Raw genomic sequence first — 23,476 nt, forward strand, 5'->3', positions numbered from 1 at the left:
TCCCATCATCCCATCCGGACATGCAATTCATTATAACTATTGACAGGGTTCACTTTTATTGGAACGCCTCAGGCGGGATGGTCGCCTTGAGTACTTCAAAGTTGGCCACCGCCTTCTCGAAATCCCATCCATTCTCGTTCAGACACATTTGAGCGTATTCAGCATTCATGCCCGTCCGCGTCCGCATTTGTGTCACGAGTTGATCCCTGTTGCTGAGATTTGGTGCCACAATGGTGACACCGTGCTTCGCCAGTGATCGCTTATCATCGTATTGACCCGTCGACATGTACGAGTGAACCACCATGGTGTCAGATAGGATCGTCGCTGGCCATCCGTTCGAGTGGGCACTGGAAAAAGTCAGCTCGGTCTCGCCTTCACACTTACGGTGACCCTTGAGGCGCGTCGGCAAGGATGAAGGTGCGCGAGAACGATCGCACTGTCGCGGAGGGCACTGACATCAGCTGATATTCTGCCTCTCACTCACTTTCTTGGAACTCCCCCTGGATCATCGCACACAATCTCGTATCAACACCCTCACCTCCTAGTACCCAAGCATCGATGCACCACTTGGTAGAATCGTCTAATGGGTGTTTTGTCTTGGGTACAGCCGTAGAGAAGAACCTGAGAAATTCTTGAGAGTCCATTGGCGACTTGAGCGTCTTCATCCGCTGATCTATACTCGTAGCGGTACGTAAAAAGTTTCGTCCAGGCAGTGACGTCCATGCATCAAATCCGACCGCTTTGGGTCTTTGAGATCTCGTGGCCATGACATCGTTTTGTTGAAGCCACGATCGGGAGATGAGGGTGTTGGATGAGACGGAGGCAGTGGCGTTGGGAGCATAGGCAGGCAGAATACTGGCTCGGTCGTTGTCGAACGTCGGGAAATACCTGGCATTTAGTGGCGCACTACCCATCGACCCACTTGGCGCAAAACTGCATGACGAAAGTCTTGACGATCTCGTTGTCGATGAAACCACCCTGAGCGTCCATCGGAAAAGAGAACGGCTTCTTCCGCAAATCCTCTTTCTCCTGTTCGCTGCGCCGGACCTGAGGTTTGCGGTAAATCGGAAAGACTATACGGTCTAAGTTGACGCCGTCGAGGATAAGTAGGCCAGGAAACCTTCGGAGAATTTCACTGACTCTTAGCCAGCGTTACTTCGGCTGGACTTACTGCTTGTATGTATCGTCGCCTTTCGGTCTGGCCAGGGCTTCCTCGCGGAACGTGCAGCCGTTCAACTTAAGCTCGATCAAGCTCTTCAAACCTCCCGCACCGGCCGTAGCCTTGCCCTTCTTCTCCCCCGAGGCTAGCAGAACCTCCAACTCGGTAAATTTGGCTATTGGATTATTACTGAGATCAAGTGCTCGCAAATGAGGCAGCGCGTTTGGCAGCTTGTCCAGCTGTCGCAGGGAGTGAAAGTCGTTGTTGGCCAGCGACAGCGTATGGATGGGAATGTTACGGGCCTGGCATCAGCACAACGACTAGGCCGTACTCACCCTCTGTATGACATGATCGATCAATCGCCAGAAAACTGCACCGGCATTGCCAGGGGCGTTCCTGGCGCCTGGTGGTAGGATTCCATTCTCTTTCAACCAAGCGTCTTCACCAAGGTTCTGATAATGTCAACCTCAGTCCCTCTCTCACTACGCACCGCCATATTCATGACGCCCTCAGAAATCATCCTAGCCCCGAGCCAGTCTTTCATCTCCTGACTGCCGAGTTTCTCGTTTAATTTAGCGTGTGATGTCGCCTGAGCTTGACGATCCTCGTTTGTTTGACGCTTCTTGAGTATCGGAGGTGTACCCTCGGGCTGACGCCGTGGATGCAGGTTGTTGAGATTGGTCTTGTGAGGTGCTGAAGGCAAGGATGTGCTGCCCCGAGCCCTGACAGGCCGACCTGGTCCAGAATGCGCAGACGGTGGAGCAGGTTTGTCATAAGGATTTTTGGGAGGCCTATGGCGACCGGTCTGATGGCGAGGGTGAAGGGAGTACATGGTAGAAATCGGGAGCGAGTGAACGAGATTGAAGGGGCAAAGTAAGCATATTGTAGCACGGCTAGAGGTCTCGTCCCACAGAGCATAAGGGAGCGGTCTGAAAGGATAACCAGGGATAATTCAGATGCAAATCGACCACCCGCGAAGCTCCAGACAGATCCGTCTCCCATCGGTCCCCCCCTCCAATACGCCTGCGCTTCTCTCTCGTCGTCTCCTGCGCCGGACTGAATCGACACCTACCTGGTCTAACGGTCCTCGTCCATGAACAGAAGCCCGCTTCCCTCTCGAGCCCCTGCCGCCGTCCACTTCCATCCCAGCCTGCGTCGAGATACCGGCTTGACGCAGAGCTGTCCCCAGAGTCCTGGCTGAGGGTCCCTCACCAGCTGATCCACGAATGGAGAGCGAGGACCCGGAGCCAGAGCCAGACGCTTGAGGTTGAGCATTGGCAAGCGCTTGCTGAAATGCTGACATATCGATTGTCGAATTGAGAACTATCTCAAGCGTGCTGTTCGGCCTGTCGGAGTTACCTCTAAGCTCGCTGTGGCTATAGTTCCCAAGCTCCTCAATCACGATGATGTATATGTTGCAAGTAACAAAGGGTACGTCGGTCGCCAGTGGCAAACCAGTCACGTTATAAACTAATCCCACTGCCACATCCTCGATATCTCAATTTTAATCCCGATACCCGATCGCCTCGTTATGCCATTATTTTAAGATGGGCACGCATCCAGAGCTTGTTGTATAGCGAGCAGCCTATACACGATGCCAGCCGCCGTGGCCGTTCCCAACGGAGACTCTAGTCTGCCTAATGGACACTCCAACGGAGTCGCTTCTGGGTCGAAAAAACCAAAATCACGAGCAGCTCTAAGGAGGCAAAAGGCCAAAGCAAAGGCTGCGTCAGGTGCATCAGAAAGTGAGGCAGAGTCGGAAAGCGAGCGAGCATCAGACACAGAGGTGGGTCAGATCACATAGAGTGGTACCTTATGATTTCAGTCGGTCGCATCCTCCACAACTTCCCTGGACCTCTCGATTGACCCGTCTGACCCGGCGTACTCCTCCTTTGCCAATGTCTTTCGACATTTTCAGGAGGGCGATTCCAACGGATTTGGACCCATTGAGACGGGACCGAGTAAGGGAGAAGTATATTACTCAGACGAAGAGGACGAGGATGAGGAAAGTAGAGAGGCAGCAGCGCGTAGGGCGATGGACCAGCAGGGAATGACTAGGCGGCAACGTCGACAAGCGGCGGTGGGTTCTATCTTGGCCAGCATCGTACTGATCTTCCTAGAAACTCACTGTTGCTGAGCTCAAGCAGCTGGTCGAACGTCCAGAAGTCGTAGAATGGTTTGACTGCGATGCTCGAGATCCACGTCTATTGATCAGTCTAAAATCCCATCGAAAGTGAGTTGGGTATCACGTTTGCTGCTGACTTGCAGCACCGTTCCTGTGCCGGTCCATTGGAACGCAAAGCGAGACTATCTAGCCGGAAAGAGAGGTATCGAGAAGCCACCATATCTCTTACCGCGTAAGTAACTCTCGAGTATTTGCTTTGCTTTTACTAACTCTCCTCCAGCTTGGATTGCAGAGACTGGTATCGGGGAGCAGAGAGACGCGGTCAAGGCGAAAGAGGCCGATCAATCATTACGGCAAAAGACACGAGAACGAGTCCAACCAAAGATGGGCAAGATCGACATCGATTACAACAAACTCCACAATGCGTTTTTCCGATTCCAAGGCAAACCCAGCATGTCAAAGTTTGGCGAGGCGTGAGTTGGTCATTCAGTGCAGGTCTGGATTGACCTTTCTCTCGCAGCTATTACGAAGGCAAAGAGCTAGAGACAGACTTGCGGACGAAGAAGCCCGGGGAGCTGTCAGACGAGTTGATCGAAGCTCTTTCCATTCCCCCACTCGCTCCTCCTCCTTGGCTCATTGCGATGCAACGGTTTGGACCTCCACCATCCTATCCCAACCTGCGTATACGTGGTCTCAATGCACCGATCCCGACAGGGTAAGCCAACCTCGTATGGCCTCATGTCGCTCATCTCTCTCTCTCTCAGCGCTCAATGGGGATTCCACCCTGGAGGCTGGGGAAAGCCGCCGATGGACGACTTCAACCGACCGTTATATGGAGACGTCTTTGGAGTGATGCAAGGAGCAGAGATAGCAGTGAGTCAATGATATCATCGACTCGGCTGATGTCAGAACCAAAACGAGATCAATCGGGAGCTGTGGGGGGAAATCGAGGCCATGGACGGTGAGCCCAAGAGCGCCTCAAGGGAGAGTTGGTCCCGCTGACACGTCGCAGAAGAGGAAGAGGAGGAGGAAGAGGAAGACGAAGAAGAATCTGAAACTGAAGCCGAGCCTGAGAAGGAGGACCGATCATCGAGATCCGCTGCTGCGCCTGGAGCTGGGGCTGAAACGCCATCTGGTCTCGCTACACCGTCAGGCTTCCAATCACAAGTCTCAACCGTGCCTGGTGGACTTGAGACTCCGGACTTTATCGATCTGCGGAAGAACACGAGGGCAGGTACAGAATCTACGGGTCCCAAGGAGTTGTACCATGTCGTTCCTGAGCGGGAGACGAGCGTCAGAGGGTTCATGGGAAGTTCAACTGGATACGATCTGGGCAATATTTCAAAAAGCGGGGTTGGTGTCCTGGGTGATGATCGCACGCACAAGGTAAGGCACAATAACCGCTCAGGAGTGCTAATGTGTCCAGCGTAAAGCCGGCGATGTCGATATCGCCATTGATACGGACGAAGAATTGACTCAAGCCCAGCTAAAAGAGCGATACGAGGCTCAACGAGCGGCTCAAAACAAGGTTCACGTACCAGGAGCCGACGCGGACAGGAGTGGATTCGATGAAGTGGTATCGGGTGAAATGAAGAAACGAGCCCGTAAAGAGACAGGAGGAAGCGGAAGGTCAAGTGGGAAGGACAAGGCGGAAAAGTACAAGTTTTGAACCAGCTCTGTGGAACAGTCTGGATGTATGACGATGCCATATGTACTACCATTGCCGCAGATTCTTGAGCAAATCTTTCGTGCATCGTAAGTTTCTCGTCAAATCGATACTGTCTAAAATGCGAAACGTAAATCCTTAAGCTCCGTAGCCTCCTCCTCCTCCTCCACCACCACCACCTCCAGCACCTCCACTTCGTTTCTGATACCTCGGGCTCGTAGGCGGTGGATTCGGTCCATGATTCGAGGCGAACGGATTGTTATTTTGCGCCTTGCCTGGCGTCCCGTGATAAGGCCCCGAATAGCTCGACCTAGCACTATGACTCATATGCCCGCTGTGTCCAGCTCCGTATCCCGTAACCCCGCTCTGATATTGTCCGGCCTGTAGGGGAGTATACATCATCGCCATATTGCTTTCGCGATTATCGAACCCGTCAAATCCAGCATGCGGGCTCGATGTCACTGCTGCGGGGGGCGGAAACGCAGGAAGGTATGACCGAGAGGATGAAGGTGCTGAACTCGGTTGACTCTCGTACTCTCTCCTGTAGTCTCCCAACATTCCCGGAGCCCCACCGCCTGGCGATGCCTGCAACCCGATCCCAGGCTGCATCTGATACGTTTGAGACCCTCCAATCGAGTGCGAATGCGAATGACTAGGTCGATGGGCGTGGCCGCCGTGTCCATTGCCTCCTTGTGTATAGGCTCCGGGGAACATCCATCCTTGACCCGCTCCGCCCATCGCAGCAAGCTCGGCTTGTTCTTGAAGGTACTCGAGTTGAGGATATGACGCATTGGCCATACTGTTCGTCCTACTGTGACCAGCTTGACGCCTCTCCCACTCTCGTATCGCATCGTCTCGATTGAGCACTGGCGTGAGGTTACGTGTTCCAGAAGGATCAGGTGCGCCAAAGTGAGCCAACCGAGCGATAGCCGGGGGAATCGCATCCATCTGATTGATCGTGTTGGCGCGATTTCGGGATGGCGGGTAGTACGAATTAGGAGGCGGGTTCGTTTGAGCAGCGATCATCGGCGCGTTTGTGCGCAGAGCCGAGTGGGATGCAGATGTCGGCAGTCCAGACGATACGATCCGCTGATTCATGGCTGGCTGGGGCGGCGGCTGCATGCTCGACCATGAAGGTGTCTGATCCGATCTGGTGAATTGCTGAGAAGCCACTCGCGAGGCATACGGTGATGGTTGTGTCGATGTGGCCTCGTACCCTGGAGAGAATGGCTGATGACGCGCGGCATTGGCAGCTTGAACCTGAGCAGTGTAGGATTGATGTTGTGACAGTTGATGATTGTATGCCGCCGCATCGGAATAGACCCGCTGGCCTCCTCGTCCAGATGACGGACTCTGCACGAGACCGCCATACTTTTTCGACGGTGTCGTCGTCTGTGGAGTGGGTTCTGCCGGGGTGGGAGGAGCGACACTGCTGCTCTTGCGAGACCCAGGCACGAGAGGGGGCTAAGAGTGAGCCACGTTGTCTGTTTCCGACTCACCTGGAAAGGTCCCGTAAATTTCTCTCCCGTGATGAAGGGGTGTTTTGCAGCTTGCTGAGGCGACCATCGCTGTATTGGGTCAAGATTGAGGAGGCCCTCGACAAAATCAATGAATGCCCGGCGATTTGCCATTTCTGATCATCAGCTGAGGGTGACCATGCCGACCTACCCTTGTCAATGTCACTCTGTTTCGGATTCTTTTTCGCAAAGGGGTATTCGAGAATGATATCTTGTAGCTTTGTCTGTTTGAAGTACTGCTTGCTCGGCTGCTCCTTAGTCCGATGCTCGGTTGCATATTGGTCCATCGATTTGAGGACATACTGCTTCTTGCCAAACGCATCGGTACCGGTGTAGTTGAAGAACTCGTGCGTCTGCTTGCCAACCTCGAGCAAATGTCCGGGTGGATTGCTAAATAGCTCAGGGCTTGCGTTTCTCTTTCACTCACCCCAGCATATCCACAATGCGCGAGACCTGATTATACTCGCTGGTTCCCGGGAAAAGGGGGAGACCAAGGAACAGCTCTACCACGATACAGCCCAAAGACCACATGTCGATTGAAGCCGAGTATGGCAGACCAAGCAAGACCTCTGGGGACCGATAAAAACGAGACTGGATATAGGTATATACGGTGGCCATTTCGTGACAGGCACTGCCAAAGTCGATGACCTTGACTTGCGGTGATTGCAATCTGCAGTCAGCGCGTGACCCCTGGGCCTCCCTCACGATTTCAGGAGAATGTTCTCCGGCTTGAGGTCGCAATGTATCAATCTCGCGTCCTTGAGTACCGAGAGACAGTCCAAAAGCTGCTGAGTAAACACCTTTACCAGCTGCGTGCTCAAGCCCTTAAATTGGTTCTGCTTGATGAGCTCGTAGAGATTGGACGAGAGGCATTCGAAGACTAGGCACAGGTGATTCTTATGCGTGAAATGCTCGACCATTCGGAGGATGTGGTGCTGATCTTGCGGATCCCATTGAGTATTGAGCTGGGGGTCAGAGGGTGCCCGCTCTGGTAACTCACCAGCTCAAGAATGGCGACCTCCATTTTCGATTGATTTAGATACGCTGGCTTGTTCTTGACCACCTTGACAGCCATGATCTCATGATTTCGCATGTTCTGACACTTGACGACTTGACCAAATGTGCCTTGGCCCAAAACGTCGAGAATGAGATATCTAAAGTCAGGACTGGCGCAATCTACGACTCACCGATCGCCACCACTTTCGCCGCCCAACACATCATTTACATAGAGTATGTAATCCCAGTCCTCATTGTCCGCACCATCGTTATGAGCTGGCTTGCTTGGCTTGGTGAGGACTCGACGTGGATTATCAGATGACTCGTATCGGAATGAGGGGTTGCAGAGGGCATAGGTCTGAGGCAGGGCCGACGTCAAGCATTTGAGTGACTGAAATCAGCTTTGAAACCTTCGAAAACCTACACTAAGATACTTTCCCGGTGCATCGGGATCCGCCCGCCGTCCAGCAGAATGCACGTTAAGAACTGGCCTCAAATCTTGAGCACCTGAGACCTCTCTCAGACCCGTCCTCGAGGTCGCGCCTCCGCTCCTTGATCGCGATGGCAGGCCCCTCGGCGGACCCATTTCGTACCCTGCCTTGGTTGCCGGGGTGACTGGCTGACTTGCAGGATAAGTCTGGGAAGACTTTGCCCGTTGAGGCGCAGGCGGTGAAATGGGCATGCTGCTGTGACCGCTCAGGTCGTTCCAAGTTGTCGTGCCGAGAGGCGAAGTGGGCATCTTAGCGGTCGAGCCAGTGTGGGGCGACGTATCGTACGCATTGGCAAGAGGAGGGTGGGGGCTCGAGGGGAATGTTTCTGGCTTGAGATAAGGTGATAGTTGTTGCGGAGCCGGAGACGGATGGTCGAGCGAATTGGCAGAAGGCATCCTGCTGCCTGTCGGTGGCCGTCGATAATCTGTCCACTGCGGTCCAGCAGAAGGACCAGGATCAGACGCGCGAGGGATGTAAGGATTGGACGCGCTAGAATCTCTACTGTGTCCATAATGAAATGCCGATGGTGATGAGCCTCTTGAATCATCTCTAGGCCTCGGACTGGGAAAGCTGAGCGTAGGTGCTGGGGCCGGTGCAGGCACTGGAGGAGGGTTCATCTGACGATTCGGACTGGGTCGAGTAGGTGACATGGCGATGTCTCTGGATCCATACCCGGATACCTGGGCAGGTTGCAGTCGGTCTCTTGATTCGTTGTACCCTCCATAGTCTGCCCATGCAGGCTCGGTACCCATATCCATATTGCCAAGGCCTGACTCGACGTCGTCGGGTGAGTACGAGTACGGATCCTTACGTCTGGTCCCCAGTGACGCACTTCGTCCCAGGGAAAAAGAAGCTGATGCGGAGGGTGGTGGCATTAATTCGGCCTGTGGGGAGTAGCCGTAGGGCGCGGCGGATGACATGCTCCCTTGACGAGCGTGAGACTGAGCTGTGGAGGGTCCAGGGAGGCGAGGCGAAGCGCCCATGAAGGGGGAGGACAAATCGTAGCTGTTTCCAGTCGCGACGCTGTGTCTTTGCTGATGACCTGGATGGATGGGAGGTAGGTGAGACGAGGATGGAAATTGGAGTCCACGCTGACCTCCAGCTACACCCCCTACATCGGTACGTATAGGAGATAAGGTGGGGGGATGGGGATTGAAGAGTGGAAGGTCGAAAGAAGCGGGCGAATTGAAGGGGTCGTCGTGGTTGTACCGCGAATCCTGGTAAGACGGTCGTGACATTGTCGGAGCAAGTCGGGGCGGGCCAGGGCCTCACGATCACTGAGCGCGGAGATAGAGATTCCTGTGTGTGATTGGAAGCAGGTCCCGACCTCTCTCAATGCTGATCTATGAATAGACAGGTCGTGGTCCGAATGTGATCGATTTTGAATGGGGTGGGAGGCGGGGCGACCCACTCCGGTGGTTGATCGTTCCACGCTAGGTGATGCAGAACTAGGAGGGGTGATTGAGTGGGCTTTGTCTGTTCATACCATTGCTGGAATCCTTCTGCCAGCACGCTATGAAGAGGCGTTCTGCCCGCTATCGTTCGACCTCTCGATGAGACCGATGTGTGAGAGAGCGAATGACCCCACACAAAGAGTGACCCAGTGAGACCCCAAGCTATTAGGGGAGGGCGGGCGGTGGCCTCGGCGCGGAGGTACGTGCCGTGAGGACGACGAGGTAGAAATTGATTCCGTTCGAGGCGGCATCATACATATCTCGCTACCTGCCCATATCATGCTGCATCGCTCTGTAGTGAGCAATATGGTTCTCACTCTCCTTCAACATGTCCTGGGCCATCGTGTGAACCTGACTGCCCTCAGCGTTATACATCATAGCATTTCTGAAGCGGTCAGCACAAGAACGTCTGTGAATGAATGACTCACGAAAACATGAGCAGTATGTCCCTCTCAAACTTGTCAATGCTGCTGATGTGGCCGTCTCTTATCCGCTGTCGCATCTTCTTCAGATCCATAGGTCGCTTGATAATGTCATAGTAGTCTGGTGCATCGCTCTGCACATATAAGCCAAGTCCGTCAGGTGAATGCTTACTTTTCTGACTGGATTCTGAAACACGCTGCCGTCCCTGTGACTAGAGATAGTATCTAATAAGGACGAGAGCAGCTTTTGCATCGCCTTCGCGTCCTTGGTTGTCTCTTTCGTCCGAGACCCCTTTGAAATACTAGGCGGTGGGACCGAAGCCGATGCAGTGGTCGCATCCATCTCGTCTGTCGCTTCTTCGGTCTTCTCTTCGGCGACAGCTGGGCCTGGGCATAATCAGATACGACTCTCGTATGCCACTCACCCTTCAAAGATCCTCTCTTTCCACGCTTCTCTTCTACAGGTATGACAGGTGGACGTCCCCGCTTGGGTCTCGCGACGGGAGGAGTCTCTTCCTCCACCGCATCCGCCGCCTCTGTCACTTCCTCTTTGACTGACGCAGCTGCGCTCTGCTCCCGAACAGATTTTGAGACGACTTCATCCCTCATACCTCGGCCTCTGCCTCCACGTCGAGGCGCCTTTTTCTCTTCGGTGACAGGTGTTGATGTCGTACTGACGACAGAACCAGCTCGTTTGGAACCTGGAGAAGAAGCTTTAGGACTTTCCCGAGTATCACCTCGACTTCTGCGACTCGGACGTCGAGCAGGTCGTTTGTCCTTGGCACTGAGAAGCTCCTCCTCTTCCTCATCCGCCTCGACGTCAGACAGTGCCTCCGATGCATTGCGGATGGGCGAAGCACCTCGACGTCCTGATCGCTTCGGTGGTGGTCCGCGAGGCTGGGCAGAAGCCTTACGCTTAGATGCGCGAGTGGATGGAGAGGCGGCGTCTACGGGAGAAAGCGGAGTCGGTTCCACAGTCTCGTGGTCTTTGACGTGAAGTGAGGGAGCGGTGGGCGGAACCGATGGAGGAGGTGAGAGGTCGGACGCTGGTGACTCGGCTTTGGGAGTCTGGACTGGTTCTTCTGGAGCATCGACAATGATTGAGGGTTCAGCAGGGATCTCGTTCGGCTCAGCGGGCTGCAGTACGTTCGGGGCCTCTTCGGATACGTCAGTTTTGACTGCCTCCGGCTCTGTGTCCACCACCGGCGGGTCCTCCATGGCTATCTCTTCCACAGCAGGCTCTTCCACGGTAGGCTCTCGGATGGCCGACTCTTCCACCACAGAATCTTCTACGGCGGACTCTTTCATGACATTCTCCTCCACTGGGGTCTCTTTCACCGTCGGCTCCACCACCACAGGCTGCTCCTCCACCACAGGCTGCTCCTCCACCAAGAGTGCCTTGCTCGCTTCTGCCATCTCTTCCTCCGCAGGCGGACCCGCGTCCACAGCAGCCTTCACTTCTTCCGAGGGAGGGATCCAGCTGTCCAGTCGTTTCTTCCCGTATTTCCGTGCTAGCACCCCTCTTAGCTCCTCAACAATGGTGCCGTCCAGCTGACCAGACTTTATAGAGTTGATCTCGCTCATGAGCGATACGAAAGAAGCTTCATGAGCCTCTATAGACTTCTTCAATTCTTCCAATCGCGCCAGGTAAAATGTTTGAGCCAGTCGAAGGTGGGTCTTCGCTTGAGGTTTCATACCATCAGGTGCGGGCCTTCTTCGTCAGAAAAGATATAGTCGTTCCAAACTCACACATTCTGCCCTACACTCTTCATCAACGCCACGTATGCGCTCTCGCATCCTTCCGGTCCAAACAGCTCGGTTGGTCTCCCATGAATCAACGGATGGGCTACCAGAGCTTGGGAAACAACTGGCCAAGCCACCGCTCCATATTTGTACACCGCTTGAGAGAGTAATAGCCGCTCCTGAGTCGTGAGACGATCCGCTGGGGCCTCTGGCGACTCGATGGTCACTGACATGATGTGCAGGGGTCCAGTAGTAGAGACGTTGGATGTATCTATGATTTTCCCGACGGCTCATCCTGGCGCGCAACTCGAACAAAATTGCTTCCGCTCATCCTTCAACTGGAATCGTGCTAGACCATTTACAATCTCTTCTTACACCAGTCAACCATGTCAGACACTAGGAACGACGCAGATCAAGAGCTCGTCTCGGCAGGAATGGCGAGTGGAATGGAGGACTCGCTGGGGGTGAGTAAATATGTCGAAAGACTCCCCATGCTGACCACCTCTTTACAGTCGATCCTAGGCAATTCATTCTCGATCCCTAAACCGACTCCCAAGCCTACAGCGGATTCCGAACGGACCAAGGAGACGTCAGCAGAGAGCGAGGCCGCGGAAGCTCCCACTATACAAGATGATGATGTGCCCGGGATGGACACCTGGAAAGAGACTTACGAGGGGTACCTCTCTCATTGGCAAGCTGAATCTGCCGAGGCAAGGGAGAAGGCATTGCAGACTCGAGAAAAGTACGAAAGAGAAGAAGAAGAACGTCAGAAAGCTTCGAGTGGGAAGACTGCAGCGGAGAAGAAGGAACAGCAAAGACAAGCTAAGCTCGAAGCTGATGCCGAGAGGTTAAGGATGGAGCTTGAAGGCGGTACTCAAGCTGGGTCCAGCAGTTCAAATAAAGGTAGAGCTTCAAGTGTGGTGGACGGACGTGGTGTTACGGACGAAGATCGCTTGGCAGGTCAGGCATTGTCTGTCGGTCAAAGTAGGCCTGAAGTCAAACAGGCGAGTGAACCCCTTCCTATCATCCCTTCTGACGGCCCATGCAGACCGCTTATGATCCGACAACCTCGACTGAACCTCTGCCTCCATCCATGAAGCAATCCATGACATCCTCGTCCTCCCCCTATGACCCTTCTTCCCCATCGTCTTTCCACAAGATTGAATCTGGGACTTTGTCTCGTCACAGTGCTACCTCACAGGCATGGGAAGAGATTTCAGGCCATTCCTCATCACCCGATCAAGCTTCGCCTCACGGTCAATCAGAGGACGACGACATGGTCAGGATATCACGGCCAGGATCTCAGAGACCTGGCGGTCCACCTTCTGGACCACCAGCTCAACCACCTTCTTTGACCTTGTCCTTGTTTACCGGACCGTCAGGCAGTATGTCATTCCCTCGGATTCTCGCAGTTCTCGGGATCAATCTTGTTCTACCATTCATCAACGGCGTCATGCTTGGTTTTGGGGAGATTTTCGCGAGAGAATTCGTAAAGGTCGGGCGGATTTGGTGGAGAACAGGTGGAAATTTCTGGGCCATGATGATGGGGCAGGAGGAGCCAAGAGGTTTTGGCGGTGCCAGAGGGGTGTCCGGCGTGGGCCTGAGAGGGAACGGGTACTGAAATAGGCCTCAGACACAGAGGTTTGCCCCATATCGTACATGCATTTATTTCTATACCGAGCCCATGTCACCGTGCGAGCTTACCGACGAGCCAATCCATTCCCTCAAATAAGCCCTCTCCTGTCAAAGCGCTACAGCCCATGATCTGCCATTCTCGTTCCCTCAGATCCGTCAGTCCGAGAGCTTCAGATACTTGAGCAGGCGTCAATCGACCCTGGTTGGTCGGTAGGTCCTGCTTATTTGCCAGAACGAGTAGTAATGATGTCCGCAGAGACTGCCATTAGTTTTGACCTGGCCAATCCGAGGACTCACATCGTCCGAGACGAGTCTCTTCAGCTCGGCCTTGGCCAAAGGCAGCCTTGCACTATCGCTCGAGTCAATGACCAAGATGATAGCTGAGGTTCCTGCAAAGTATTGACTCCAGCTACTTCTTAAACTCGTCTGTCCGCCTATGTCGATCAACCCGAATCGAACGCCTTTATAGTCGTATATCTCGTGATTTGATCCTACGGTCGGGGCGGATGCCACTACAGATCCCATCGTTATACGATACAGTATCGTCGACTTGGCGAACCTCAGCCAACCTTCAGGCGTGTGTTCTCACCTTTCCAGCATTGTCCAAGCCTAGAATCAACACCTTTGTCTCCTTCCGTAGGAACAGACGCGACCATAGGGTCGAGAATGTCACTGCATTCAGTCAGTAAACCTGCTTCTTCTTCTCTCTGTCCTATGAACCTACCTCCCATGATCCACCAAGCGTGTCTGCGCTGCAGCCTCACGCGAGCATCTCAGCGTACAACATGGGTTCGCGCTCCGTTCTCCATCAACACGTGGCATCTATGCGGGGCCAAAATTTGATTCCGTCTTGCTTCATGAAATGAAATTCAGTTACAAAATCTTCTGTAGGTATAGCCATACATCCTTGCAAGCCAAAGCGACATCGAGCATGAGCGGTAGAGGCTTTTCAAGAGGTGGCGGATCAGGCTTTGGGGGAAGAGGGGGAGGAAGAGGTGGTTTTGGAGGTGAGCTCGAGCCAAAATTTGGATCAGCGATGATGTCTGATCTCTTCCAAGGTGGTCGAGGTGGTGGACGAGGTGGATTCCAACAGAGGGATTTTGGACCTCCTGATGTCGTGCAGGGTGAGCACAACAGTAGAACATCCAAAGTTATTCGAATGGTGCTGATGATCCCTGCACAGAGATCGGGTCCTTCATGCACCCTGTGGAATCTGAAATGCTCTGCTCCCTCACTGCTCCTACGAAAATTCCATACTTTAACGCCCCGATATATCTGTCGAACAAGACTCAGATTGGGAAAGTTGACGAGATCCTGGGGTGAGAAAAATTGCAATCAATCTATGTCAAGTGCTGAATCGCTTCTAGACCCATAAACGAGGTCTTCTTTACCGTCAAGATGGACCAAGGGATGATGGCGAACAGTTTCAAAAAGGACGACAAGGTGTACATTGGAGGAGATAAGCTATTACCGATAGAGAGGTTCTTGCCCAAACCAAAGATAGCAGGCGCAAAGGTCGAAAGTGGGTCTCTCGTTCCCAGGGAGTTTGGTGCTATGTTGACTTGGCGTTGCAGAACGAGGAGGAGCACGAGGTGGTGGTCGTGGTGGACCAAGGGGTCGAGGTGGACCTCCTGGAAGAGGTGGTGGACGTGGAGCGCCGAGAGGACGCGGTGGATTCGGAGGAGACCGAGGAGGTGGCAGGGGAGGTGCAAGGTCATTCAGCTCCGGTGGACGTGGTGCACCGAGAGGAAGAGGAGGATTTGGTGGTGGTGGCGGCGGAGGCTTTGGGGGTCGTGGTCGGGGAGGTTATTGAGAGGTGCAGCGTATGTATATCTAGGCTTCGGCTTCGGCGAGGTGGTGGACATTGGGACATGAGCCGTGCGCTGACACATTCCTTATGACTTTGGTCTGACTGACATCGACAACCACCATCCAAATGACCATGCAAGATGATGTCAAATACAAACTCTCAGATTCTACATACAAGATGCTGGCGTTATGAGCCGTCTCCTTTCCCTCCATGACGCCTCACTTCAACCTTGCCAGCCATTCGACCAATGTCCCGACCAACCTCTGACTCGCACCACCCCATTCTCCAGGCATAATGCAAGCCTCCGAATGGAAACCTCCCTCCTCGATTTCAATTTGAACTTTCGTGTCAGCAGCCTTTGCGGCTCTCCCAAACGACATGGCGGCACTGTAGAATCCTTCGCCTGTACCTGCGTGAATGAGAAGCTTGGTACCCAGCCTCGACATGGCTTTGAAGACTAGCGTGACGAACGGTGAGTTCGGATCTGTAGCGGGCGATACAAGCGGATGATGCGACGTCATTCTGGTGAACGTCTCTATCTCCAACCAGCGGGATAAGGATGATAACGATTGATCCAGCATCTCGTCATCCGGTCTTAATATCTCTCTCGAAAGTGTCATATGGTTCGCTTCGACGTCGCTTGACTTTGACCGCCGAGCACAGACATCGACTCTTCTTCCCAGAGCTCTGCCCATCCGCGAGATGTCTGAGCTCAACTGAGGTAATGTCGATTTGAATGGATCCGGACGATGTTTGACGATAGGGAATCTCGCCATGTAACATCTAGCGGCGTTGAGCATCATGGGCTTGTTCAGAAAATCAGGATACTGAGCGGAGGGACAGGGTGGAAGAGCGAGCCAGGGCTACAAAGGCGTCAGTGTGGTTGGTCTGTCTGCGCACTTGACCTACAGATATCAGGGCCACTTTTCCAGGTACACCAAGACCCGCATCCGTCTCCTCATCGAGGACCACCAAAGTTGCGAACAGACTCCAACAAAGGCCTCCTCCAGCCGAGTCGCCCATGAACGTGATGTTTTCAGGCAAGTAGCCGTCCTTCAACAAGTGGCAATATCCGGCCAATGCGTCCAATAACGGTGCAGGAAAGGCTCGAGACATGTCGAGAGATTTTCTCACACTCGGCGCGAGGAGTGAATAGCCTCCGGGCAGGCAGGCAGCGGGCAAAGACCTCATGAGAGAGTAGACGAAGGGGTGCGAGAGCGTGGCGCCGGTAACATAGCCTCCTCCAGCGAGAAAGAGAATGGCATGTTTATCCGAACCCGTATGAACTTTGCCCATCGAGCCGGATCCATCAGGCAGCTTGGCAGGCTGCTGCCGGAGCCAGTATCCTCGACGAGAGACCCTCTCGATACCTTTCATCCTCATGACGCCTATGCAAGCTTCCTCCGGAGCAGGGTCCATGTTGATTTCGTCGATGGCAAGTCTTGTCTCGGATCGACAGACATATTCGATCGTGTTGAGAGTGCCTCTGACTACTGGACCAGTCCTGGTCTCCGAGGTATCAGGTGCACACCCAGAGCTCGTTATCGCCCAAGCGACTGAAGAGACGATGTAGACGCCGATACATCGTCCTAAGGCCGTAAGGATAGGCTTCTTCGGCGGGAGATTGTCAGGATGAATGGCAAGAGGAGTTAGTCGATTGACATGCCGCCATGGCAGACTCCCGAGCAGCACGGACAGGGGTGATAGGATTAGTACCAGGGGGATCACCAACACCACCACATACACCATTAAGACCCCCCGGAAGACCCATTGAGCGGGATGATGCGGTGGGAGGAGATAGACAAGCGATGGGAGAGGTATCTGGAAGATATGGGCTGGGAAGAGAGACATGGGTCGTGTAGGTACGCGAAGGCCCGTCGAGGGTTCTCTCGTGAGGATGTGAAATCTAGCCCGAGTGCAATCCTTCGCGTGCCTGCGTCTTGACGTGAGAGCTTTTATCCTGTTGACGGTATATGTCGATCCGGACGTCGAACAAAGACAGTGATCGACATTGGATTGACGCCATAACATCCTTTGATACTCTCTGAGAAGATGGCCACAAGGGACAAGATACGAACAGACCGTCGAAGATAGGCGGTCGACGGCTCAAGATGAGGTTCAGCTGTGCAATGTATATATGTAGCCAGTGGTAGTCACCAACATTGGTCCGTAGACCGGAATCACGGGATTTTCAGAAAAGAAGATCATCATGACGCAATGGCGACCGTGATACGCCCATGATCCGAAATCCCGTGTGGTCTGCATAATGTGTACATGGGACACGCTCATGCATCTTCACGACAGCAAACAAACCACAGTATCGTATACTCTGAGGGAAAGAAAAGACAAGGCGAGTCATACATCAAGTGAAACCACTTAATAGGTTCTGTGAAAAACGATCAACATCTTTCACGCTTGACGGGGTCCGTAACTCACCGCTTGAAAGGAGGCACGGGCTTGCACTCGCTCTCGTCCAAGGTAGTGTCAATGACAGATCGGTAAGACAAGTCGACCTTTGGCGAGTTGGCATCATGTTGGAATGACAGTGTATGTTTCATCCACTTTTCATCATCACGTTCTGGGAAATCTTCTCTTGCATGAGCTCCTCTCGATTCCTTTCGAGCAGCGGCAGAGACGACCGTCTGCATGGCGTTCTGCATGATATTCCTCAATTCCAGTGTCTCAACGAGGTCCGAGTTCCAGATCATACTTCGGTCCTTGATTCCCACTTTGTCGTATGATTGGTAAACGTCGGTCATCTTTTTGACTCCCTCATCGAGCGATTCCTGAGTTCGGAAAACGGCAGCATCGGTCTGCATCGTCTTTTGCATGTTCAGTCGGATTTCAGCAGTGCTGAGGGGACCAGATGAATTTCTGATCTTGTCAAGCTCGGCGATACTGGCTTTGCCTAGATCATCCTGCATCGGTCCATGGGGTTGCCCAGGCTTGCTGTTCTCCTTGATGTGGTTGGCACAAGCTCGACCAAAGACGACAATGTCGAGCAGGGAGTTGGCTCCAAGTCGGTTGGCTCCGTGAACCGAGACACAAGCAGCTTCTCCAGCAGCGTAGAGACCAGGCACAACCTTGTCTTTGCCTTGGGCATCGACGGTGAGGACTTCACCAGTGTACTTGGTGGGAATACCTCCCATGCTGCAAGGGATGAGTCGAAGGCTTCAACTCGCTTCACTCACTTGTAATGGACAGTCGGGAGCACGGGGATAGGCTCCTTGGTGACGTCGACACCGGCGAAGATGGCCGCAGTCTCGGAGATACCGGGCAATCGCTCGTGAAGGATCTCAGGTGGAAGATGACTCAATTGAAGGAAGATGTGATCCTTGTCAGGACCGACACCACGACCTTCTCTGATTTCCAAAGTCATCGATCTCGAAACGACATCTCGAGACGCCAAATCCTTGGCGGTGGGAGCGTATCTCTCCATGAATCGTTCTCCTTCACTGTTGAGCAAGTATCCACCTTCTCCTCTTGATCCTTCCGTGATCAGACATCCAGCACCGTAGATACCAGTGGGGTGGAATTGAACGAATTCCAGATCCTGTAATGGTAATCCAGCCCTGACGACCATGGCATTACCGTCTCCCGAACAGGTATGAGCCGAAGTACAAGAAAAGTAGGCTCGTCCGTATCCGCCCGTGGCGAGAACAGTGTTGTGAGCTCTGAATCGATGGAGAGTTCCATCTTCCATGTTGAGCGCAATAACGCCGACACATTTGCCGTCCTGCATCAAAAGATCGAGCGCAAAGTATTCGATGAAAAAGTTGGTGTTGTGACGGAGGGATTGACCATATAGCGTGTGCAAGATGGCGTGACCCGTTCGATCCGCCGCAGCAGCACATCGATAGGCTTGACCACCTTTACCGTATTTAAGAGATTGACCTCCGAAAGCACGTTGATAAATCTTGCCTTCTTTCGTCCTTGAGAATGGAACGCCATAATGCTCGAGCTCAATAACCGTGTTGGGAGCCTCTCGACACATGTAATGAATCGCGTCTTGATCTCCGAGCCAATCGGATCCCTTGACAGTATCGTACATGTGCCATCTCCAATCGTCCTCCGTCATATTTCCAAGCGCAGCGTTCACACCTCCCTGGGCGGCAACAGTGTGACTTCGAGTAGGGAACAATTTGGTGATACAGGCAGTTTTCAGTCCACCTTCCGCCAATCCAAAGGCTGCTCGAAGACCTGCACCTCCTGCTCCTACAACGACAGCATCGAACTCATGATCGATGATAGGGTAGCCTTTGGGTTGACCAAAGTTTTTGGCTTCAGTCGCTCGAGCAGTCTGAGAGGCCACAACATAGGATCTGGTGTTTGGAATCGCGACCGCAGAGCGGGATGACCTCGCCAGCATCGCCGCGCGAGAGAGTCTCATGGTGAAAGGGGAGGGGTGGGGAGATACGACGTGGAGGGTGCAAGAGTGAGTGAGTGAGTGGAGAGATAGAGGTGTTGATAGCCCCTCGCAGTGGCCAAGTGTGACAATCAGAAGGATCTCTGATGAATTCGCTGCGATGAACAGGTCGTCGATGGCCGGGTCCCAAAAAAAGGTTCCACCCAATCAACTCGGTAATTCCCGGCAATGGAGACTGCGACAATCTCCGATACCACCCCACCCAATCAGGTGGCACCTCTTACATTTGACGGGCTTACAGACAGACTGTTTGGCTATTCAAACAAGTAGGATAGAATGCAATGACATGCTCAAAATGTTGATATTACAGGGCAGCATGGCGCTAAAGCACAGCAGGGCAGCTCAAAAGACCCAATCTGCATCTGCCTCCGCCTCGGCCCAAGGGAACTTTTCTCGTCTGCATCGTCACGTCAGCAGAGTCATGATACTTAGCTCATGTGAGCACTTACAGCGTCTTTGAGAAGAGCTTCTCAAGCGGCACATCGTACTTCCTCGCCCAAGCCACTGTCAATCTCGGATCAATGTAATTGATCTTTGACGTTCCCAACGCCACATCTTTGGTCTTGTCCCTATCCTCCATCTGCACCCGGGCCGCCGCTATCCTAGCTTCCATCTTCTGGATCTGCTCTTCAAGTTTCTCCACCGTCGCTCCCTTTTTCGGCTCAACTTTCTTCGTCTTTCGCTCCTTGGCGAGCTCCTTGAACTCTGCTTTGATCTCCTTTAAGCGCTCGTCGAGCACAGACTTTGGCTGAGCCTTTTCTTTCTCTGCAACCAGCTTGGTATTCTCCTTCTCAAACTTCTTCTTCGCCGCTTCGACTGCTTTCTCTCGCAATTCTTCCTCGTGTCGCTCCATAAACTCGTCATCCATATCGGATTCTGACTCGGCCAGATCAGCTCGCTTCTTCTTCATTTTGGGCTCGAGGGTGAAAAGCTGATAACGAAGTTTCATGCGTTGGTACTTGAGTGCGCGGACCTGATGCAGGTCAGCCATTCGTCTCCACTGCAAACACCCACCTTGTCTCCCATCTTCGCGAAGGATTGCTCAAAGTTCTTGCTGACAGTCTTCTGATGGTTACACAGTATGGCAACCTCTCTATTGGCAGTATTGTACGCAGCGATTTTCTCCTGAACAGTGCCGTTTTTGGGCGTGGTTTTGAGCTGCTGCTGGAACGTCCAAGAAGCATTGTAGGTACGGAATACTTTGGCGGTCAAACCCTTCATCTGGGTGTTTAGGTACGCGTTGAGTCCCGAGGTCTTCGGATTGTCAACACTGACGCGACCCGACGTCTAATCTCTACTCACTGTCAATCGATCAAATATATCGTCTCCTTTCTTCTTGGGCTCAGCTTTGAAGATTTTGATATTCTTGAATACCTGAATGTCCACATCTACCTCTTGGTGGAAACGCATGGAATCTTTACCTAGGAAATCGAAGATAATGGTGTTCGGCGGAGAAAGCGTAACGTGCTCAAACAGCAGGGAACAACAACCATATGTCTCGGCTTCGTCGTCTCCCTTTTCATTCCCAGCACGAAGAGCGAGTCGGTCGATAAAGTAAAGAGCTGTGGCTCGTTGGCGATCCGCCATGACCTTGGATTTGAGATCTTCGGTGTAGTCTTTACGAATCTTGTCGACGTGTTTCTGGAGCGTGAGCGTCATGACACTTCTAAGCGACTCACGATGAGCTCTCTGGCCTTCTCGAATTTGGATCTATCGCTCTGTCCCTTCCAAGAACTCGATGCTGCCAAGAAGACATACTTGGCTTGGTTGTTGACGTTTTCTTTCCAATGAGCGAGCCAAGTGACCGTGTTGTCGTGTTGGACCTGACACGCATTAGCGCTAAGCCTCTTCACCGAAACCGGTTTAGCTCACCCCCTTCCAGTTGCCCGGGATGTTTGGCTTGGGTATAGGCACGTCCTTCCCAATGTTCAAGATGATATCCTCAGGCCGCAGTCGTTTCTTCAACGTTCCCTTTTTCGGATGCTCTCCTCGACCACGGAACAACGCTGGTGGTTCCGCTCTAAAGTTGCCTAGCTTCTCCTTCCGTCCATCGACCAAGGCATAGAGATATGGCTCCTCGAGCTTGTCCTTGGCTTCTTTGATCCTATGTTCGTCAGAGACATCTCGTCCGCACGACTTACGCCTTCTTCTCCTCCCTCGTCATAGCCTTTTTCTTCTCCCTCTCTCGTTCAAAATGTTCATACATGGGTCGAAAGTCGCACTTCTCCAAGGAAGTGATCCTGATATTCTCCTTTGGCGGGAACTCTTTCAGCATATCTTTGAAATCGTTGAAAAAGTTCTTCTTAAAAACCGGGTCCAGAACATGATCCGTCTCCAGCATGGCTCCAAAGAATCCGGCGACTTCTTCAGACTCCGGAGGAAGGGTGATGGATTGGCCTTCAGGAGTCAGAAAAGCTGGACCTGACCACTCACCATCATACTTCATCTTGACGTCTTTAGGTAGCGGCACATATGGTGGGGGGAATAAGACACCGTTGTGCACCAAAGTTGTCCATTTTACCGATCCATCGTTTTCGCCTTGCTCCCACCATTTGTACTGCGGATGTCAGCTTTATCCCTCGCTAATCCTGATCTGACTCTCACCATCTCCTCGTCGTCCTCCTCCTTGACCTCTTTCTTCACCTTACCACTCTCCTCCTTGACTTTCTTCTTCACGTCCTTTCTAGCGGTACTCGAATCAGCGCCCGCACTCGCTCTCTTTTTGCCCTTCGCCAACGGCGCATCGTCTTCCGACTCTTCCTCCTTTTTGACCCTTGCAGAAGCCGATCCGTTGCTCTTTCTTCCCTTTGTAGCTACCGTCTTAGCCAATGGCTTCTCGTCTTCGGAGCCTGACGACTCCTTGTATGATTTGCGAGGTTTCGCGGCTGGCTTTTTGACAGGAGATGCGCTTCGTTTCGGTGCCTTTGATCCCTTCTTCGCTAGCGGTCTCTCATCTTCACTGCTGAGCTCGGAATCGGATGGGGATCTCGCTTTCGACTTGGGCTTTATAGCTCCATTTGAGCGTGACTGTTATCATTGCTCCAGCTCAAGCTCGACTGTGGTTAAAACGACATCCGACTCACGGGAGGCTTTGTCGCAGATTTTACAGGCGGTGCAGGAGGCGAGGATGGCCCTGCACTGCTCTCTTGCTCACTATCACTCTCAACGATCCTTTTCCTAGCCAAGCCAGTCGATACTCTGGGCTTTTTAGTCTAATTTGAATGCATCAGCGACGCTTCAGTGTTTAAAGTGGAGGTGGTCCACTGCGTCGCGCGTAAAAGTCCCTCTCTGAGATGTGCACACACTTACCAATGGTCTATCATCCTCACTGCTATTGCTGCTGCTTGGATTGGCGATTCGCTTGCCGTTTGCTCCATTGATCTTCTTGGGAGTATGTTGAGAAAGGGGCATCTCTTCGTCACTACTACTGTCTTCTTGTCGACCATTGACGCCATTTGACAATACTTGTGGCGCGTGTGCCGCGAGAGATGCTGGATCAGATGAAAAGCTAGGCGCTACGACCGCCATGGGCTCTGATGGGCCTGACATGATTGGTCGTAGCGGTTTGGTAGTGGACGCGTGTCTGCAGAGAGAACGATGAGGAGAGAGAGGAAGAACGAAGAATGGTCGTCGTTGTAAGACGGAGGACCAGTGACGCAGGATATGGCGCATTCACTGGAAAAAAGCTGGCTTGGGTGCAACGAGGGGGAAAACGGCGAGGCTTTTTGAATGGGAAAAATGGCTAAGTCCCCAGAAAGGAGAGATAACGCCGAATGGCCGAACGTGTGGCACTCCCCTCCCCCCCCCCCCTGAATGGGATGGTGGAGGTGAATCACTAGAAAAGTTGGGTATTATTCTGTTTGTTGTTGCTGTTGCTAGAATGGCTTCCTCATCACGAACGATGCGGTGGATGACCCGCATGTGTGTGTAACGTAAAGAGGATGAACGATTACAAGACTGAGAAGGAAGCATTCGTCTCTGGGAATGAAGGCGAATCAATTCTCAGCATCAATATAACGAGTTTCGTGGCGT

The 23,476-nt window shown here is 52.9% G+C and overlaps 10 protein-coding genes across 10 annotated transcripts; 3 read left to right on the forward strand and 7 right to left on the reverse strand.

Moving 5' to 3' along the window:
• Window positions 1–2: 2 nt before the first annotated feature.
• Window positions 3–2,591, reverse strand: BD324DRAFT_14152 (hypothetical protein). The gene is made up of 9 exons (XM_022012010.1): window positions 2,232–2,591; window positions 2,071–2,190; window positions 1,650–1,964; window positions 1,495–1,611; window positions 1,172–1,461; window positions 923–1,135; window positions 485–888; window positions 385–451; window positions 3–347 (listed from the first exon to the last, which is right to left on the reverse strand). Exons 1-9 carry the CDS (start codon window positions 2,460–2,462, stop codon window positions 56–58), a joined length of 2,049 nt encoding a protein of 682 aa, XP_021874343.1. The 5' UTR covers window positions 2,463–2,591; the 3' UTR covers window positions 3–55.
• A 162-nt stretch (window positions 2,592–2,753) lies between these two features.
• Window positions 2,754–4,953, forward strand: BD324DRAFT_574606 (hypothetical protein; the record flags this gene model as incomplete). The annotated part of the gene is made up of 10 exons (XM_022013071.1): window positions 2,754–2,945; window positions 2,985–3,239; window positions 3,280–3,392; window positions 3,428–3,516; window positions 3,565–3,757; window positions 3,805–3,999; window positions 4,049–4,157; window positions 4,194–4,245; window positions 4,318–4,670; window positions 4,711–4,953. 10 exons carry the CDS (start codon window positions 2,754–2,756, stop codon window positions 4,951–4,953), a joined length of 1,794 nt encoding a protein of 597 aa, XP_021874344.1.
• A 135-nt stretch (window positions 4,954–5,088) lies between these two features.
• BD324DRAFT_574787 (kinase-like domain-containing protein) lies at window positions 5,089–8,049 on the reverse strand (the record flags this gene model as incomplete). The annotated part of the gene is made up of 8 exons (XM_022013088.1): window positions 5,089–6,414; window positions 6,450–6,583; window positions 6,619–6,857; window positions 6,895–7,137; window positions 7,173–7,432; window positions 7,468–7,621; window positions 7,655–7,854; window positions 7,888–8,049. 8 exons carry the CDS (start codon window positions 8,047–8,049, stop codon window positions 5,089–5,091), a joined length of 2,718 nt encoding a protein of 905 aa, XP_021874345.1.
• Window positions 8,050–9,588: 1,539 nt separating this feature from the next.
• BD324DRAFT_678112 (hypothetical protein) lies at window positions 9,589–11,834 on the reverse strand. The gene is made up of 5 exons (XM_022018974.1): window positions 11,580–11,834; window positions 10,256–11,541; window positions 10,003–10,217; window positions 9,837–9,964; window positions 9,589–9,793 (listed from the first exon to the last, which is right to left on the reverse strand). Exons 1-5 carry the CDS (start codon window positions 11,804–11,806, stop codon window positions 9,673–9,675), a joined length of 1,977 nt encoding a protein of 658 aa, XP_021874346.1. The 5' UTR covers window positions 11,807–11,834; the 3' UTR covers window positions 9,589–9,672.
• Window positions 11,835–11,885: 51 nt separating this feature from the next.
• On the forward strand, window positions 11,886–13,217 carry BD324DRAFT_611731 (hypothetical protein). Its single transcript, XM_022014299.1, has 3 exons — window positions 11,886–12,037; window positions 12,086–12,577; window positions 12,622–13,217. The coding sequence occupies exons 1-3, from the start codon at window positions 11,960–11,962 to the stop codon at window positions 13,192–13,194; spliced, it is 1,143 nt and encodes a 380-aa protein (XP_021874347.1). The 5' UTR covers window positions 11,886–11,959; the 3' UTR covers window positions 13,195–13,217.
• Window position 13,218: 1 nt separating this feature from the next.
• BD324DRAFT_611732 (putative ADP-ribosylation factor) lies at window positions 13,219–13,977 on the reverse strand. Its single transcript, XM_022014300.1, has 4 exons — window positions 13,933–13,977; window positions 13,798–13,880; window positions 13,506–13,757; window positions 13,219–13,467 (listed from the first exon to the last, which is right to left on the reverse strand). The coding sequence occupies exons 1-4, from the start codon at window positions 13,937–13,939 to the stop codon at window positions 13,261–13,263; spliced, it is 549 nt and encodes a 182-aa protein (XP_021874348.1). The 5' UTR covers window positions 13,940–13,977; the 3' UTR covers window positions 13,219–13,260.
• A 129-nt stretch (window positions 13,978–14,106) lies between these two features.
• On the forward strand, window positions 14,107–15,052 carry BD324DRAFT_611734 (Gar1/Naf1 RNA binding region-domain-containing protein). Its single transcript, XM_022014301.1, has 5 exons — window positions 14,107–14,215; window positions 14,267–14,332; window positions 14,392–14,527; window positions 14,576–14,730; window positions 14,783–15,052. Exons 1-5 carry the CDS (start codon window positions 14,140–14,142, stop codon window positions 15,019–15,021), a joined length of 672 nt encoding a protein of 223 aa, XP_021874349.1. The 5' UTR covers window positions 14,107–14,139; the 3' UTR covers window positions 15,022–15,052.
• Window positions 15,053–15,236: 184 nt separating this feature from the next.
• On the reverse strand, window positions 15,237–16,869 carry BD324DRAFT_647590 (Alpha/Beta hydrolase protein; the record flags this gene model as incomplete). The annotated part of the gene is made up of 2 exons (XM_022017686.1): window positions 15,237–15,881; window positions 15,928–16,869. The coding sequence occupies 2 exons, from the start codon at window positions 16,867–16,869 to the stop codon at window positions 15,237–15,239; spliced, it is 1,587 nt and encodes a 528-aa protein (XP_021874350.1).
• A 420-nt stretch (window positions 16,870–17,289) lies between these two features.
• Window positions 17,290–19,709, reverse strand: BD324DRAFT_611738 (FAD binding domain-domain-containing protein). Its single transcript, XM_022014302.1, has 3 exons — window positions 18,210–19,709; window positions 17,455–18,168; window positions 17,290–17,404 (listed from the first exon to the last, which is right to left on the reverse strand). Exons 1-3 carry the CDS (start codon window positions 19,406–19,408, stop codon window positions 17,395–17,397), a joined length of 1,923 nt encoding a protein of 640 aa, XP_021874351.1. The 5' UTR covers window positions 19,409–19,709; the 3' UTR covers window positions 17,290–17,394.
• Window positions 19,710–23,187, reverse strand: BD324DRAFT_611740 (hypothetical protein). The gene is made up of 11 exons (XM_022014303.1): window positions 22,754–23,187; window positions 22,528–22,656; window positions 22,049–22,471; window positions 21,878–22,001; window positions 21,586–21,841; window positions 21,317–21,548; window positions 21,124–21,267; window positions 20,747–21,085; window positions 20,459–20,698; window positions 19,894–20,417; window positions 19,710–19,841 (listed from the first exon to the last, which is right to left on the reverse strand). Exons 1-11 carry the CDS (start codon window positions 23,114–23,116, stop codon window positions 19,787–19,789), a joined length of 2,829 nt encoding a protein of 942 aa, XP_021874352.1. The 5' UTR covers window positions 23,117–23,187; the 3' UTR covers window positions 19,710–19,786.
• Between the last annotated feature and the right edge of the window lie 289 nt (window positions 23,188–23,476).

This window comes from Kockovaella imperatae, assembly GCF_002102565.1.
Source record: "Kockovaella imperatae strain NRRL Y-17943 chromosome Unknown BD324scaffold_1, whole genome shotgun sequence".
NCBI classification, from domain to species: Eukaryota; Fungi; Basidiomycota; class Tremellomycetes; order Tremellales; family Cuniculitremaceae; genus Kockovaella; species Kockovaella imperatae.